The following is an 18,827-nucleotide window of genomic DNA, read 5'->3' on the forward strand; positions in this document are numbered from 1 at the left end:
TTAAGTCCAGACTTGAACTGCCACCCACTCTGCTGCGGACATGATGGCCGAAGGCTTAATGCAAAGGCTTTAATGACTGGTTGGACACAGAAGGTCAGATGGTAAAGAGAGCTGAAAGTTGCTATGACTCCTTGATCAACTAGAGGCGTTAAAATAGCTGCCACAATGGAAAACTGAAGTAACACACACACGCATTTCGTAAGTATAGAATTTCTCTTCACCCTTAATAAAATGAACTTCTGTTTTCTTCCTTGACAAGATTCTTGCCAACTCACCAGGGACCATCCGATAACTTTCTGTGCACCCAGCAGAGTACAAAGTTTTAATGTATGCTGTGTCAGCCACTTAGGCCAGCAAGACCCGAAAACATAAATGATTAAGCTAGAAGAGATTTTTGTGTTCTACTGAAGAGTTTATAGTTCTGTTGGAAATTTCAGGCTCAGGAAGGAGAGATTGGATTTGAAGAACAGGACAGGTAACAACTTCCCCGAGGAGGCAGAGAGCTGCTTCCAGGCCCACCAGAAAAATCCGTGGCCTACCCGTTCCTGATCCCTGAAACACTGGCCCTCCCAAAGCCTTGGCCGACGTCAAGTATGAATGCGGCGTTTCTCTGTGGTTTGGGGTAGAATTCAGAACCGTTTTTAGCTGCATTTTGTCTGACTTCCGCGCTCTTCCCGCTACAGCCGCTGCCCAGAGCACGGACGCTTCCCTGTGCCGCGGCCGGCGCCTCCATGGCCACCAACCGTCCTCTGGCGCTCGCGCGCTGGCGCCCTGACTGCCCCTCGCGCTCGCTCGCTCCCGCCCGCAGAGGCGGGGCCAGGCGCTGCCGGAGGAGGGCAGTCACGCAGCAGCGACCAGCGCGCTGCCAACGTGACCGCCGGGCGGCGCGCCCCGCGCGCCCGGCCCGCCCGCCCCGGCGTGGTGTAACCCGGCCCGGCCCGCCGCTCCGCACGGCCCCCGGGCCTCCCGGCTCCGCCGCCCCCGCCAGGCGGCGCCCGCGGCGAGAACGGCGCTCTAGCCCTGCCGGCACGGTGGTGCGGTCTCTACGGTGCCCGCACGCTTCCCCGCGCGGCCCCGCCCCCCGCGGTCACACCACTCGCTCGGCCGGCGCTGCGTCAGCCAGACAAGATGGAGACCGCCGAGGAAGGTACTGCGCTCGCTCTGCCCCGACCGCTAACCCCCCCCCTCTTCCCCGGCCGAGCGGGGGCTCTGCCCGTGCTGTCTCGAAGGGTGGAGGCGCGGGGGCGGTGTCACTGGGCCCGGTAGCCGCTGGGCGCGCCGGGGGCTGTTTACGCCCTGAGGGGCTTCGCGTATCGGGGCTGCAGGTGCCCGGGCCGCCCCCGCCCCGCGCCGCGCCCCTCCTCTGCCGGGCCCGTCAGCCTCCGCGGGGTGGCGGGACGGGGGCGGCGGCGCGGCGAGCGGGCGCGCGGGCTGGTGCGCGTGCGGGTGCCCCTTACATAAGCGCGGCCGTTGGGAGCCGGGCGCTGCGTGGGGGGGGTGGGGAGGGGGGGCGGTGCTGTGGTAACACACCGGCGCGGGGCACCGGCGCGGGGCTGGCCGTTGGCGGTGCTCGCCCGCGCCCTGGCCGCCTCGGGCGGTGGGGACCGGCCCGAGGCTTCCGCCGGCTACGTTCTTTCCCGGCTGGGCCTTTGCTAGGGGGGAATGGGGATCTCGGGGGCGAGTTAGAGGTTCAGTGCAAGGAAATCCCGGCGCGGAAGGCAGCAGCCGGGGTGCTGGCACTGGGGCAGCCTCAGAGGCCGTGAGGGAGGGACTGCCCTGAGTCGTGCAAAATCCTCGCCGCGTCCGGTTTTCTCTCGGCCGGCAGACGCTGTCATACTCGGTCCTGTAACCAGCTTCACTTTCAGCTGAATAATAATAGCAGCTTTAGCTGCTGCTGCTTCTTTTGCAAGGCTAACTTTGTTATGTATGCAGGAAAATCTCTTCGAAAAATTGAAATGGAAAATTACGCAGGAGCTGACATGTTTCTCTGTATCTTCTACAAGAGACTAATACATAGTTACTTAGATCATCTTAAGAAAGTTGTTAAAGAGATCATAGTCATATTTTTTTAATTTATAGTTACCATTTTTGAGGGTATTGCTCTTCTTGCGATCCAGTGTGGGTGTGTTTCACCAGCACTTTTGCTCTGCTCAGATAATGTTGAGGAACTATGTAGTTCAAGCTGATAATGCAGAACTTTCATAAACCAGGACTTCATATTGTAGCGTAAACCAAAATAAATAAAGGATGTGTGTTGTGCTATGTTTCTTGCAGTATTTGAGCTTTGTTTGTCATCTTAAGCAATAACTACAAATATATATTGCAGTAGCAAGACAGTTCAAGGAAAGTGTTTTGCGTCTCGGCTTTTGTTAGCTCAGCATCATTTTGAATGTAGCTTTTTATCTAGTGGCACTTGACTTTCCAGCTTGAGAGGATTAAAAAGAAAAAAAGTTGGGAAAACATGAAACACCTGATGAAATAAGACAGCACCTTTGTAGAAATGTCCCTTGGGTTGTGCTGTAGACATCTTTGGTACCTGTGAAAACAGATGGCTTATCAAAATATTAGTGTTTTTTTAAAATGTAACAACTTTTAAAACTGCTTGCTTCAATTCTGTCATGCCTCTGCAGACCAACAGTTGCTTACACTGATGAAATTAACAACGTGAAACTTTGATTGCTTGGCCTCTGGTTGCCCAGAAAACCTGGATTATAGCAAACTGTGGAGTGGATACTCAGTAATGACGAGCTGTGTTCCCACCACTCCAGTAGGCGGTAAATCCATCTCAGGGGATTTAATTTGAACAGCTTAGTTGATAATTTCTTACAGGCTGTTAACAGTGGTAGTCTTTGATGATACCTGCTTTTACAGGACTCGAGTAGGTGAGCAGAGAGACCAGGAAGAGAAAGAAGAAGGGGCTGTTAGTTACACTTTAAGACATTGTCTCCTTTAACTAAACCTTCGTGTTAAACTCTACACTTGGAATTTGGACTTTTCTGGGGTTTATATGTATGTGTGTGTGTAAACACGCACACAAATGTGTATACATGTAGCCTTAGATATCAATGTTACCCTCAAAAGCTTTGAGTGGTAGGATGAAAGTAACTAGTCTATATACTCACTTTCCATAAATACCGCTAGAATGTTACAACTTCTACAGTTTCAAACTTCAGTTCCCACTATTAGAATTTCAGGACAGTTGCCAGAACGCTGAAGAGACTTCCCAAGGTTAGAAAGCTTTAAATACTAGCAGCAGCAGCAAAGACTGCATTAGTGCCTTAAGGAAGAGGAAATCTGTGTTCTAGTGTTACTGTGTGCCTGAACTTCTGCTACAAAGTGTCAAATGGACTTCCCTAACTATTGATAGCCCATCAACGATAATGGCCGTTCTGTTTCTGATGGGTTTCGTGCTTGACTGAATAGTATTGTGGAGCTAGAAAACTTAACTGGATGGTGAGAGCTCAGATAAGAGAGGCAGTTTAGGGTAATAACGTCAGACCTAAGTGGCAGGTGGCAGCTTCTTCGCCTCGGAATGAATGTGAGAATTGCTTCTCTGTAGCACCTGAAAGCACCGGATACCAGGTTTTGCTGATGGGAGGGAGGTGCTTCTGTTTCTTTCTAGTGAAATCAGTTTGTTGCTAAATAACATAATATTCACTTTTGGATATTACAGTGATGAACATTCAGTTAGAGAATCATTCTCTGGGGGAACAAAAAAACCAACTGTATTATCCAAGGTCATTCTTTCCGAAACACATGCACGAAGAACAGGAGGCAAAGTTTGTGTGCAAGTAGAAAAATAGCATCTGTTACACAGTGGAATTCCCTCTGAACGTAACAGTAGGTCATAAGGTGTATAGCTTTACATGTTGACTCTCAGTGGGGTTTATTGTTTTGAAGCTATCAGCTGCTTAACAGTCCAGGTTGTTACACACATAATATGTTTATTTGGATTTATAAAATAAGTGGGAATATCTAGAAATTCTCATAGCCTTTGAAAAAATAAAATTTAGGTTTAACTTACTTTAGCAAGCTAATCAAGGAAATCCTTTTCCAAACAAAGAATTCATTTGCTTTCAGTAAAGCAAATTTTGTTTTTTTCCCCAGCAGTCTTGAGAATAAGTGAACAGTCTGCTGTGAAAGCCAATGGACAATTAATGAGTGGGTTCAGAGAGCTATGGGGGTCTTTCAGAGAACAGTATGCTTTTAACTTGCTTTCTTTGGTGCCAGAGAGTGTTCTTAAAGCAGTGGTTTCACATCCTGTCTCTTATGCTGGCTCTAGTGCTAGTCTGACCCTTTGTAAGGCTGATCCAGTGTACAAAGTTGTCAATTTACTGTAGTGAAATAGCGCCATTTGAAGGAACGCTGGAGGAGGGTGGGTATGCCACAGCTAGTGGGTAGGCCCTGCCTGTTAGTTGAAGAGACCTGTCCTGTGCAGCCATCTGGAAATACTCTTTATGATAAAAGAACCATTTGTTACATGAAGTAGCACTTCTGGTCATTCTTGTCAGCAGAGAAACCAAGGGCTTTTGATGTTTGCAGCGATATGTCATTGCCCTTTATGGCTGTGACGGAAGTACTCTTTATGTCTCTTTGTAGCATCATTGATGTGGTACTGAATACATGTTTCTGTTAATTCTAGGTTTTCGGCCTGCATGAATGAATTCAGATGTCTTTTTTGTAGATATAAAAATATTTTTTTTCTTTGGAGTCACTTGAATTCTTATGCTTTATGTGTAGAAACTGTTGTAATACTGTGTGAACTATGGATATGGTCATATTGTGACTTCTTTGTAGAAAAACATTCATATTTTAATGTTTGGTACCTTTTGGAACTTTTTGTAGAAATACATTAACTTTTGGAGATGTCAACCAAGAACGAAGATAGGTGATTCAGACTTGAAATTGCATATTTTCAGTATTCTTACATCAGTACTTTAAGTTGGTATTTTTCTAACAAAGATCTGTGATGTGTATCTTGCAGGTTTGCTGAATGGTGGTTGATAGAGAAATCATTATCGAAAGAGAACCTCCTAAACTTAAATCTTCTATAAAAGTGGACATTTTATGTTAATTTCCTTAATAGAAGTGAAAGTGCAGTGGTATTAAAGGAGGAGTAAATGGAAGATACCATGCATCTGTCAATAAGCTAATAAAATACTTGATTTTTATTTATATTTCGCTGCGTGTTTAAATGCTCTGGATAACCAAATGGTATTAAAATAGACATTTGTTCTGTAGAGGGAGAGGTTTACACTCACTTCTTTGTCCACAAAACATCTTGCAATCTTTAATTGTAAGAAAATGTCAAAAATGGAGAATAAAGAACGTGCAGGCCCTATTGAAATACAATTGAAATTATGAAATAAGAAATAGAATATGTCTTTCCTCTTGTGACTGGAGTGTAGACTGCTAAGTGGATGGCTACTCAGGTAGCAAACTTGCAAAATACATATTTTTGTTTATTACGATGAGTCTTCCCTTTCATCAAGAGCACCTAGGGACATCCATGTTAGGTTCAAGAGTAGCAAATGGTATGTTTAAGTCATTGTTAGACATTAATAAATCTCTTCTGCTCAGCATCCGTTTAACTTTGTTCAAAACTCAAATGCAGAGAGCACTTCTGCATGTAGTTTTACTGTATCTATTTCCCAGAAATCTTAAAGATATAGTAAGGCATGTTTTGGGGGTTTTATAACATGATCAGTCAGATGACATTCTTGTTGCCTTTTCTGGTGATCTCTCAGTCTTCATGCCTTGCATTACATGAAATCTGTCTTTCATCTTCTTTCAATTTATTCTGCCTTTGTTTTGCTACATGGCAAAGTTTCTAGAATTTAATTGTATAATTTGTCTTGTAAATTTGAGTTCTTTAAGCAGTCATGTTTAAGCTTTATGTCCTTGTCAGCAGATATATGCAGAGTCTGTCGATCTGAAGGAACTCCTGAGAAACCCCTGTATCATCCATGTGTGTGTACTGGCAGTATTAAATTTATTCATCAGGAATGGTGAGTTCTGTGTTTGTGGGGGTTTTAATTTTTTTTTTTTTGTAACAAAACACGTTAACATGTTTCTAAAAACAATACTTCCTAAGTCTTCAGGTTAACTAGTAAGAAAATCCAATTTTCAGTGGAAATGTGTTAGGGATTTTGATGTTTTTTACATGATGGTTCATTACAGATCATAAAGAATGTAGTAATTATATATGAAAAGAAAGTAGTCATAATTGCATTTAGGACTACAGTTCTGGTCATATGTAAGCTTTATGAAAACTAAGGAGAAAAATCAGTATGTTGGAGGTTTTTCTTCCCACTTGTAGTTGTAAATAAAAAGAACATCTAACCTCATAGCAAGAAATAAAAACAGCCTGGTACTTTTTGGTCATTTTGAGGTCTATGATCAGGGAAATGCTAAAGTGAAAACTGTAATTCTGGTCTACAGCACACATTCCTTTTGATGGTATTTTAATAGCCATTCTTTCACAAATACAACAGTTCTAAATCTTAGGTGTGTGCATATATGTGTCATATCTTGAAATGTTTATAAGGATTGGTGTCACTAGTGGGTGTCCATGTCAAGATATATGCTTTGAGTTATTAGCCTTTTCAATAACATATTCAAAGAATGTACTTTATCAACAATGTAAGTGATGTAATTGAAGAGTTGCTATTACTCAGAGTCAGCTTACCTTTTTCACTTTTTGAAACTTACTTGGTGGCCTAAATGGGCTTAATAAATGTGCTAATTTAAGTCCCACTTGATAGTACTAATATCCTGGTTTATGTTTGAAAACAGAGAATTGGTGTGTTTTTCTTAATGGAGGGATAAGGTGAAGAGATGTAATAGTGTGTATTAATATGATCACTTTTTATTGCAGCTTAGTTCAGTGGCTTAAACACAGCAGAAAAGAATACTGTGAATTATGTAAGCACAGATTTGCTTTCACACCAAGTAAGTATGTTTTACTACTTCTATTTTTTCAGAACTTCTTTTCTTTTTTCTCTTAGTATGTATGAAGTGATTACTTTTTCATTCAGCATGATAGATCCAAACTCATGTTTTAACTTCTATATTCTTGTTTGAATTGCAGTTCTTAAGCATATTATTGCAGACTGTGTGAATTGTTTAAATAATGGATAATCTAGTTGTTTCATAATCTTATGTGAGCTGTAAAAGAAGTATTATTCTGTACCTCTTCTCACTGCCTCAGTCCCATTCCTTTGTTGCCAACATTACAGCGTATGGCATGTTTTCAGCTTTATTGATAGATTTGAGTGTTTAGAAGTCTGAATGTTAAGGTGAAACCACAGCAAAATTTGAATTTGAAAACCAGTTTTCAGTTACCTTTGAACTATCCACCTGCAACACTACCTCATGACTTCTGTCAGTTTTAGCTCAAATGGTTTTGACAGATAGTGCAAATGATAATTTTCCACTTGCATTTCAGTCAAGATATAGTAACTACCCAGTATTACATCGCCTTTTATGTTAGATTCAACTAAAGAAGTTACGCAACTTATGAAGAATTACTGTATCTTTATATAGTTCTCAGAAGATTCTTAATTACATTTTAACCGATAGTAGTAGAAATAAGTGAGGTCCTTTGGCTTGGTGGCAGGCTAGGCTCAGTATTGCTAACTTATTGACTGTTGAATGGGTAGAGTGGTTCTTGTGCTACCTCTTTTTTCTCATTAAATGTACTTGTGCTTATCCATCCTTTACAACTGCTGAACTTGGTTCTTCGTGGTGCAGATATGTAATTTTTTTTTTTAACTGATGAGTATCTGCCCTGTAGAAGCTGTCTTGAGTTGGGAAAGATAATGAGGTTGGACTATTTTAAGGGTGTGGTACAATAACGTGTACTTTACTAGTTTTCTACATTGGTAGAGAAAACTGAGGCTAAGGAGCCAGATGGTTTAGTTAATGTATTTTCTGTTCCAAAAAATCCTGTAATCCACCTTCCTTCTATATATTGAACCTCAGAATTTTCCATTTCTGCCAACAATTAAACACATTAGACCATTTTTTTAAATGATCAGCAGTGAAATGTACAGTATTAACTCTGTCTTACCCCAGTGAGGTGAACAGCATATTTTATGTTGATCACAGCAATGCTTTCAGGTTATTCTTCTTAAATAGTACAGCGACCTGTATAAGAAATCTAAGAGTTGTCATCTGCTTGCAGGTTTTATTTGTTAAACATTTTTATAAAGGCATTATATTGCTTCTGTTTGGAAGCTTTGCAGATTAAGAGTGATCCCTAGTTCGGGAGCTCCCTACAAGCAAATTAGCCACTTTCAAAATTGCATTCTGCTACTAGGTCCTCTACGGAATTTTGTGTGCAAGACCAGAAAAATGCATTTCTGTGATCGACTAGTTATTAAGAAGAAAGAAGACTTTCTAGTTTTGTACGAAAAGAAAGACAAAAATGTATAGTGTTTTCCTTAGGATATAGAACTTCTCATCCTCTTTTTTCTAAATGAAAACCACTTAATATGTGTGTTACTATTGATACTAGAAAGCTTATTCACTGCCCTTGACAGAGGTGTTCCTGCAGAAGTTTAATCCTTGACTGACATAGCTGTTACCAGCACAGCTTGTAATGTAGTTGCAGATTACGGACACGTGAGAAAACATAATTGAATTACTGTGGCTTAACAAGTTACCATTTCTAATAGGAGCCTTGAAATTGGTAATAAGTGAACCTCTTTCTTCCCCATGTAATAGAGTACTTCCTCCACATTCAGCCTCTAGCAAAGTTCTGCTTATCCTGCTGTCACACACTGGCCACTTCCCAGGCTGAGTACTCTCAGCGGATAATGTTTTCTTGGCTTTCTGCATTGCACGGTGTGCTTTTTTTCTACCAGGCTGGATACAGCGGTAGCCTATATCGGGCACCTAGCACAGATTCCTCCAGCCCTCTCTACCCAGTGTCTCTTGTTTCCTTGTTTCCCTCGCACCCAACACTCATGCAGTTATGGTTTCCTTAGCTTCTCTTATCCCTCTTTATTTGGAAGATAATGTGGATGTCCAGTCTGGAAGCTTGATCTACTTGTGGGAGTTGGGAAAGAGTCACAGGTGCTGGAGAGAGAATGATAAGCCACAGATGGTATTGATGTATACGCCAGTCATCCAAAATCAAGTTGGATCTGGCCTATAGCCATGCCAGGTTTAAAGCACTTTCAGATACGTTAATTCACCACGGGATGTGGTGGAATAAACACATGTATATAATTAGTATCTGTGCTTCAATGGACAGGCACTAAGTCGAGAATAATAGTGCAGTAATACCAGCAACTCCTCTTTTAGTTTAGCTTGGTTTGCTTGTTAAGGCTGTTGTTGCTGTCATTCTGTCAAAAAAGCTCCTTTGCTAGTATAACTTTGTGTGTGTGGAGTATTCACAAAATATTCCTAGTGCATCCATTCTTTAAATCCTTTACCGTCTTTAAAGTCTGTAATATCTTGTGACTTCTTTAGCACCTGAACTGCTAGGTTAGTTACTGTTTGTAAGGAAGGAAAGAGTAGAAGGTTCATCTTGCATCTTGGCAGGTGTACAAAGGAACTGATTTTTCATTCGAATAATAGCAGCATTCTCTTAAAATGTTAAGTCATGTAGGCAAATGACTCAATTTCCAAAGGCATACTTTGAAGCTAAATTTTATATGTTTTAAAATTCATTCATGTTAGACAGTTCTTCAAGTTATGAAATAAAAGAACTATTAAAAAAATAGTAGCTTTGGACTTCTTTGAATTATGTCAAGCTGCTTGTTCTTTTTCAACTCGCATGTTTTCTTTCTGAGTTTTTGAAGGGCAACTACTCTATATTCTTTTCCTCCCCACGCACGCACTTTCCTTTGTCATGTGCTAGATGCACTTTTCTTGATGTCACACTAAGCATTCGTAAGCACTGACCCATGAAAGAAGGTGAGGCTGTATTTCCCATGAGAAGATAGGTTTCAAAACTTCTCTTTTCTGTAACATTAGCATAAATATACAAATATGGAAGTAGACTAACCTGATCTTTGGCTGGAGATTGGGATGGGTTGATCCCGCTGCTTCCTAAGCAGCTGCATTGCTGGTAAGTGGTCAATATGATGTCACAAGCTTAGTTAATACAAAGATTGTAAAATGGAAGGAAGCCACATGTGTAGGATGTTCTTCAGTTTATAAATTATTATACTTTGAAATAAGCTTATGATTTATGCATGCAAAGTTACTAATTCAAGGCCTGCATGCGCTTGGAACTCACTGTATTATTGTAATCCTGTTTGTTACTGTTCTTCCTCTTTTGTGTTGTTTGCTACCTTTGTTCATGCGTAACTGTTAATATGAAAGTTTGCTGGATCAGGAACTACTTGTTCCTGTGAATCATTTGGATGATTGAGCTCCTAAGCTATCCTATAGCTCAGTGAGATTCTCCACATTAAAAAACCCCAACCGTAAGTATGTAATTAATCCATACGCCTTGATACTTTTTTGACCATCTTAAAACCTTCCAGATGTGCCTAGCATGTCTAGCTTAATGTGAAAGAGTTCATGGTTCATAGATGTATTTTTTAAGGCAAAGAAAAATTAGTATCACTCTGACATAACTGTAAAATTTTAAATTACATTTTCATATTTTTAAGTAACTTGTGCAAAAACCATCGCTTAGTAATTGCATGTTGTTTGTAGTAACACTTAATTTCTTAAGTTCCAAACATTTGGATCTTTAATTTTGTAATTATACTAAAATGAGTGACCCATTTTGTTGGGCTTGTCATTCAAAGTAATTAAGATTTTATTGAAGGATATAATGGGCTAATTTTTTTACCTGTTCACTTTGACAAACTTTAACACAGTAGTCCATAGATTCAGCATTTCTAGAAAGTCTAGTTTGGAAAAACATAAACTTCTGAAACAAAATACTACATGCTGGCACAAAATTCTACATGTCTGCTGCCGGCTCCAGGGTGTGGAGTAAACATGCAGTTGAGATACATATGCGTGTCATTTCATATGTTTTGTTAGACCCATGGCTTGCATGAGAAGGGGTGGCATTTTTCTCCTTGTACCTTAGCACTCTGGAGCAAAGTCTGTGTATGTCTTAAGAGTATAAATCATAGAAACATAGAAGGGTGTAGGTTGGAAGGGTCTTTTGAAGATCATCTAGTCCAATGTAAAGAGTAACTCACAACCCCAGTGCTTTAAACCGTGAGCTATGAAACACATGTTTTTTACTTATGAATTACGTAGTCAATTTTATGATCAGTGCACAAGAATGATTGAGGTGGCATACAAATGGCTTGCAAGTGTAACAGTAAATAGAAAATCTATGGGTAAGAGGACTGTAAGCTTGGAGATTCTGTGAAGTAGGCTAAATGACAGTTTTACCTAACCAAAGAAAGATATTTTGCTTTCTTCCACACTGGGCATGCACCTGTTTAGGTTATGGGCAAATAGGCTGACTTGGATGGGGAAAAAGTGAGTGTGAAATAGGATCCAGTTGCATTGTGACAGCTGTGGAGAAAATAAGACTATTAAAAAAATTTGAGCATTCATATTAAATAATGGTAGGGGGTTTTCGATACAGCATATGTCAGAAGGATGTTGGTTTTCTAGTGTCTTTCTGCAGCTCCGCTTCTCTCAGTGAAAAGTGAGATGATGCACTATAGGAGGGGACTCATGGGAGGCATGAAATCTGTAGGTATAACATAAACTGGGAAAATACATTTAGAATCTTTATTTCCTTCTAGGGGGAAGCCTTGCATTTTCAAAATGCTACTGGCCAGTAACATGAAAACTACTGATAACTTTCCATTGTATTTTATACTAGTTCATAATGATCATATATCTCTGCAAATGTGTGCATGCTTCAGAAAGCATCCACTTTTTACCTTGAGGCAGAGCTAGCCATAAATGGGGGGATAACTATATTTAAACCTACACAACCTGTTCTTATTCATTGGGAGTAAACCCTTAGGAGACAGGGAGAGTTTTGGACCATTGCTTTGGGACCAGTTGCTGATGATTCGTTGTGGAGGTGGGTTTGTACAGGGATTCTACTGCTGGTGTGGGACAGGAAAGAGGAGCAAGAGAATTTCGGGATTAGGAAGAGCCTGGTGTTCTCTCTGTATTGGTCCTTTTTTTCCTGTTGTGCAGCTGGCATTTATAACTACAGAGAGTGCCAGTGCTCCTGATGTAGCTGCTTCTTTTCTTCTTTTTTTAATACAAGCTACAAAAGTGAAGTCTGAAACTATCCAGGTTTGCTAATATTTATAATTATCATTGCATACTACGTTATCATAACAGAACATACAGGTATTCAAAGCAGGATACTGCTCTGATAAGGGCTTCTTTCTGTACTGCCCATGTCATGACTAAATATCTCTTATATCTCCTTGCAGGGGAAATTGTGCGGGCAGTATAGTTTTCATTTGGATTAAGTTTTCATATGTTAAAAAGATGGGGCAAGAGAGGTTAAATTGGAAGTGTGAGTTTGTTTTATTTCTTAAGTTTGGTAGCATTCAGGTTCAGCAGATTGTCCCAGATTGTCAAAGTACAGTTGTGTGATCTTTGTACTGAACAGCCTCTGAGGAAATGGGAGTGATGAAAGCTTCCTGTAATAAACTTAAAGGTATCACTTCAGTAAGCTAGAGCATTGGGAGCTTTTTTTTTCCACTTTCCTGCTCTGGATTTTTTGTCAGCTGAAATCTGTTGACAAACTGTTTCCCTGAAAACTGCTAATCATTGTTGTCTGCCTTCTTCCTTATTTTTTCTAGGAGAAGAAAAATTTCCCAAAACAGCCTTGAGTTTTTCCTACCTTGTTTCTGTTAGTGTAATAGCAGATTTTTGTTCTGAGCTGTCTGCTTTGGAGAAGCAAAATTAATATTTGTGTTCCTGAGAAAGTTAGGCTTGTGGGGGAGGGTGGTGTGTGTGGAACAAAAACCCACCCCCAGAAAACAACCAGCCAAACATGGCATGGACAGTTCAAAGTAGTTGAACTAAAGATATGAAAGCTCACTTATGCTCAGCCAAAGTCTGTTTGAATTTCATGCTGTAATAGAAAAAAACTCTTGCTTTAATTGACCTCTAATAGAGTGATTTTTGTTTGGAGGAACTGTGGTAAAAAATGCAGGTAATTGCTTTCTCAAACTGATTTAGGAAGGCTTACTGGGGTGGGAATTAAGGGATGGAGGAAGGATGAGGAGGACAAGCGTGCAAAAGGGAGTGAAGAGGATGTATACCGCGGTGGTAGGGGACAAGGTCTCAGGCCTCACAGTGGTAGTGGGGAGTGGATAAAAGGGGGTGGAATGTGGAGAGAAAATAGTGGTAGATGACAGACATAAGTAGGGGGATTAGCTATGAAAATCACTGGCATCAAGCTTCAGTGCAGCAGTGTGCTTGCACACCAGGGGTTCCTGTCATGCTAGGAATTTTTGCATTTCAGCTACCTCAATGCTGTAGGACATTGAAGGGCTTTATCTTATTGTCATGGTATAAAGCTTCTAGTGGTAGAAGCTTTATATGTTTTGAGGTGTGGCAAAGCAGAGTAAAAAGAGCAGTCTTCCACTCCCTCAGCCCAGCTCCTGAAATTATCAAAAAGCACCAAATTGCAGCAAATTGTTAAAATTTGGGGGATGTAGCTTGTCTTCTCTGAGTAGTAGGTACATTGTGCATTTATTTGAATGCTTACTTTTAATCCTAAAGCCTTTAGAAAAATGAATACGTAGAGGTGCTAACATTTATAACCACTTCAGCTTTACTGAGTTAGGATGGGTGTCCTTTTTTACAATCCCCTGTGAGTGTTCAGTAATTCCTGAAAGATGCAATTTTTTTTTAAAGCTAAACCCTCCCAACTTTTCCCTAACAAACAAGTCATTAATGCATAGTTAATGTTTTCCTTGTAGCCTCTTTTGCAGTTCCAAAGTGTTGATCAAAATACGTTTTTTGAAAACTAAAAAAAGAAGCCTGAAAGTATCCGCTAAGTTCAGTTTTGTCAGAGTGATACCATAAATGCGTAACAAATACACTCTAGGTAGGTATTCTTGTAGAATCCTTAGCAAAGGTCTTCTTGTCTCCTCTGATAATTTTCCAGAATGTTTATTCAGTGTGAGCTGAGAGATCATTAGTAAGTATTCAACTGGCATTTTCTATGGTACTACCAAATTGTATACTAAGTCTGTTTCTGTAATAAGAAAATTGTAAATTGGTAGACAGTGTCAAAATATGTTTGTGTCCTGCTTACAATTTACTGCTCTACGTTCTCACAGCTACGCTTCCCTAGTGTTACATTTTTAGTCCTTTTTTAATGAATTCCCGTTCCTTGACAGATACCTGACAACTAAGAACCTTTGAAATTTAAAACCAGTTGCTATTTGTCTTATGGTTACTGTTTTGTTGTTACTTTGTGTCAGATATCCACACCTTGTTGAAATGCACCAAACTGTACACGTTATTTGGCTACTTCTGCATGTTGATACTGCTTTTCTATGTTCTGAAGTTCTCTCTATGATACAGAAACTTAGGGGAATATACCTGGAGACAAGAGTGGTTTTTTTATCCTATAGAGGCTTCCTTTCTGAGATTATTAAAAGGATGATTAGGAATGTAGGTAAAGGTAGCAGGGGTGTTCGTTAGAGAAAAGGGGGGATGCAGGTAGATTGCGTGAAGCCCTGTTTCTCAGACTTAAGTCGAAGGATTGTCCATGAGAGGGAAGGAAAACTTTTCTCTAGTAGTTCTTATAAAAATTGAGTTCCCTTACATAGTTAAAAGTATGTGGTGTTTTAAAAAATAGTCCATTAATTGTGTTAAAGTCTTCAAGCTCAGCTGTTTCCAACATAACTGTTAAATATCCAGGCAGCAATGTCTTTGTGCAACTCCTAACTGTAGTTTATCTTCTTTATTCAAATCTGTTATACTGTGCATTACCACTTCTTGGCATCCAAGTGTGTAGAAGCTAACTAAATGTAATGAAATTGTTAGAGAGGGTTGTTTTTTAATTGTTTGCAAAAGAAGAAGCCCTGTCACTGTTTTTCTTGGCTTTTGAGTAGGGGTGGGTTTATGTAGTGTATAGGTGTTGAATTTAAAAAGTCAAGAAAATTTACTATTATGAAAATGTCTATACAGGCTGAGAGATTTGCATTATGTTCTGTAATAGAAGTGACCTTAGAAGTCTTGCATGGTATGAAATAGATATCTGTTGAAAGTAAAAGTCATTCTGTGTAAATTTCAATGTGTGTAGATACTTAATCAGTTCCTTTCAGTTTTCCTGTCTGTGTGGTACTTTCATTTTGCTGATTTTTGTTTTTTGTGTGTGTGTGGTTGGATAGCAAGTAGAATCTAAATTATCTAGTACAAACAAATTGACAGTACGGAAAATTGCTAATTGCTCTTGTTCCTTGTGCTCTTTCCTTGAACTAGGTGTATAAGTAACAGACAGGGATGTCTTTGTGGTAGTGGTGAGTGGGAGGGCTACTGAATTTAGAATCTGCTTTTTCTTGCAGGCTGGAGCTTGTTTTGAGATAATCAGAGTTTACAGTTGATAGAAAAGTTTTCTTAATAGCTTTATTTAAGTCAAAAACTAGCATGGAGTTTATTATTTTTTCCATTCCAGTCAGTACACAATGTAACAAACATGTGATGTGAAGTGTTTTTTTGTTATTTGTTTGGGGTCATCTCTTGGGAATTTATAAAATATGCTTATTCTTCTAATAAGCTTTTGTCAAATACAAACATTTTGTAGCTGGCAGGACTTTTACATAAATGCTTCTTTAAAGGAAGAACTGTTTCATAAGTGCCTTTTCTACACAGTTTATTCCCCAGATATGCCTTCACGGCTTCCAATCCAAGACATCTTTGCTGGACTGGTTACGAGTATTGGCACAGCAATACGATACTGGTTTCATTATACACTTGTGGCCTTTGCATGGTTGGGAGTAGTACCTCTTACTGCATGTAAGTATTAATTTTTTGTACTGTAATAATCTTATAGGCAGGAAAATATGCCACTTCTTGCAACAAAGTTTTGTGAGACCATTGTTGGTTTATTTAAATAAAGTAAATCATAAATTTAAAGATATTATTTCACATATTTTCAGTCAGAAGTTCTAGCTGTTTGACTCTTAAGCTGGTCGTGCAATGTAGGAAGGAGTTGAGCGACAGGAGAAAATGCATGAAAGGGCTTTTAACTTCTTATTCCAATAAAATGCCTCTTTTCAGTTATGTTCTTTAAAATCTACATGGAAGTTTTTATTTGATACCATGTATTAATATTAGATTAGCAGAATTGTCCACGTTTTCCTAACCACCTATAAATGAAGGTGCAATTCTTTTTAGTATGAAAAGTGAAATTCCTTTGTAGTCATACGTAAATTGATTAGTAAAACTCTACTACGATAAGTAGTAAAGGAATTTAACAGAAAAAGAGAGCACACATTTAAATTACTGTAATATCCAGTTTGAAAATCACTTTTCGAATACAAATGGAAAGAGAACTATTGATGTTTCAACAAGCTAAAAATATAGAGAAGATGAAAAAAGGCAAAGGGATATAGTGTTCAGTCAAGGAAATGATTGGAAGTGCATCTTTACAAACAGTAATATACCCCTTGAATGAAAGAGCAAGGAGCTAGTAAATGCATCTCCCTAGACAGTTTCTTAGTATGTTCTGTGCTTTTATTTGTAGCTGGCACTGGCTTAGTTTGAGAATAGCACAATACTGGCATCAGCCATAAAAGAGTGATCCTGTTTCTGCAGCCTGTCCTTCCTGTGCAAGAAAAAGAGCTTTTCTGGGCATGGAATAAACAAGATTTACATTGAAACTAAAGAATATTTCCAATTTCTTCCTTGGGTTTTTAGATGAATCTTGGTTCTCTACCATTGTCTTTCAAAATACAAAAGTTGTACACTTTTCTTACTAAAACTTCTAAAGGACAGCTAAATCATATTCAATAGATTAAGGTAGTTATGTTTCATAACTGTCTGAAAACCTGATGCTGGCTCTTCAGTAATACTGAAATGTTACCAGAAGTCACCATCTACAACTTAGATAGTTTTGGGGTTTTTTTAGAAATGTGATTTTTGGGTTTTCATACTCATTTACTAACTAAGCCAACATAACTGACTTTGCACAGGAAGATACCTAGCATGATAGAGTCATTAAGTCTAACAAACCTTGAAAAATCCATTTACTTTTGAAATTTGTCAGGATCTGTCTTGCGGATGTGATTTTTGTATAGGTCTTAGCTTGCATTAAATGCCTTTAATGTAATCTTTAATTTTCTGTAATATTTAAATACTTTTTAATGTAATCTTTTGCCTTCCCCATTTCTGTCATATGGCTCAGATAATTGTGTGTGGCTGGCTTCACAAGGAAGTATTCTTCTCATTATTTTATGTCTGGAAGAAAAAGGTGCAGCATAAAAAACTTGTCAAACATACCAAAGGAGATGTATGGTTGAACAAATCTGTCTTCCAGATTAATGTGCTAGTCATACAGTTATCCCATTGTGGGATAATGTCTTCATTCTTTTTTGGTAATTTCACTTCTTTATTGCATTCCCATCTTATATGGTTGAGTAAAAGGAATTTCTCACTCTGTGCATATCCTCAGCATAATCCCAGCAGGCTCTGATATGCTGTCACAATTCTGTTAGCACAAAGCATATTTACATTATTGGATGAAAAAAGCCGGTTATGCAATTTGCCGTGATCTGTTCAGAGAAGTAGGATTAATTGGGCCAATTTAATCCAAAGTGGTTTTATTCTCTGTGATAATTGTATTTAGCTGCATGGTTCCTAGAGTGAAATACCTAAGGTACCTATACAGTATGTGAGGTAAGAAAGAGGTGTACACACTGAGTAAAGTCATTGTGTATACTAAAGCAGTAGGACATGCTGGAGTGGGAGTTGGGTTGTCTGAAGTGCCTCCTTTATCTCAAATTTTAGAAATCACTGTTCACACACCGATAGGGCATATGAATGTATTTTTCTGGAGTGATTCAGTTGCCTTTTTTAAAAAAAAACAATATAGTTAAAGAGAATGATTGTATACATATTTCATGTAATTGTGTAGTGGTTAAAATTGTAGAAATGTGTAATAAAACTACTTAAATTGGCATCAGTAAAGTATGAATGGAATTATGTATGTGAGCAGCAGAAGAAGCAGCAGCAGAAGGACTAAAAGGAGTATTTGCTGTTTGCCAAAGAGCACTGTATATGTGATTTCATTCAAATCAAGAGGGGAAAACAAACAGACTAAAGATAAGGTGTCCGAAAGGTGAAGAACAGGACTGGAGTTACAAGATACATAGATAAGGAAAATAGGAGAACTGTGAATTTTGCCTCAGACTCCAGAGGGATGAAAGAAAACAGTAAGGCAGAGGTCCCAAATGGCATCCACTCATGAAGAGTATGGAAGGCAAATCTAAAATCAGTTCATAAATGCCAATCAAGAATAATCCAAGAGATACGATGAGGATTTACTAGCTGGTGTCCTTTGTCTTCAGTGTTGCCCACAAGTGATCCTGTCCAGACCACTTGCATACATGTCTTAGTGCTTGTATGAGAGCGAGCAAGTGAAATCTGTGAGGAAAAATAGCTTTTTTTAGACATCAGTTTGCTTAGAGATTTTGTGTAATAAAATCCCCTTCTTATTCCATAAAATCTCACGATGAGTTTTGTTACGCTCGTTTCCTACCAGTGTAGTGTAATCGGGAGTTACAAGGCCTGTGTTCTTCGACCTTTTCAGCCTGGCAGAGTTCACAGAGGTATCTTGCCCCTTTGAAGTTCCGCCACCATGTAGCTAGATAGTAGGCAGAGGCAAACTATTGAAACTCACTGGCAGC

General features: G+C 39.4%; 1 protein-coding gene across 3 annotated transcripts in view; it reads left to right on the forward strand.

Annotated features, from left to right (window-relative positions):
• Window positions 1-1,128: 1,128 nt before the first annotated feature.
• MARCHF6 (membrane associated ring-CH-type finger 6) overlaps window positions 1,129-18,827 on the forward strand; it is a 55,693-nt gene continuing 37,994 nt past the window's right edge. Inside the window, exons 1-4 of one of the 3 annotated variants that reach the window (XM_059836221.1) lie at window positions 1,129-1,147; window positions 5,912-6,008; window positions 6,878-6,951; window positions 15,793-15,936. In XM_059836221.1, the coding sequence (XP_059692204.1) occupies window positions 1,129-1,147; window positions 5,912-6,008; window positions 6,878-6,951; window positions 15,793-15,936 (334 nt within the window). Of the gene's footprint in view, window positions 1,148-5,895; window positions 6,009-6,877; window positions 6,952-15,792; window positions 15,937-18,827 lie in introns of those variants that run through there. The other 2 variants (XM_059836223.1, XM_059836220.1) reach the window with 2 other exon arrangements.

The sequence above is a fragment of the Gavia stellata genome, chromosome 3 (genome assembly GCF_030936135.1).
Source record: "Gavia stellata isolate bGavSte3 chromosome 3, bGavSte3.hap2, whole genome shotgun sequence".
NCBI lineage: Eukaryota > Metazoa > Chordata > Aves > Gaviiformes > Gaviidae > Gavia > Gavia stellata.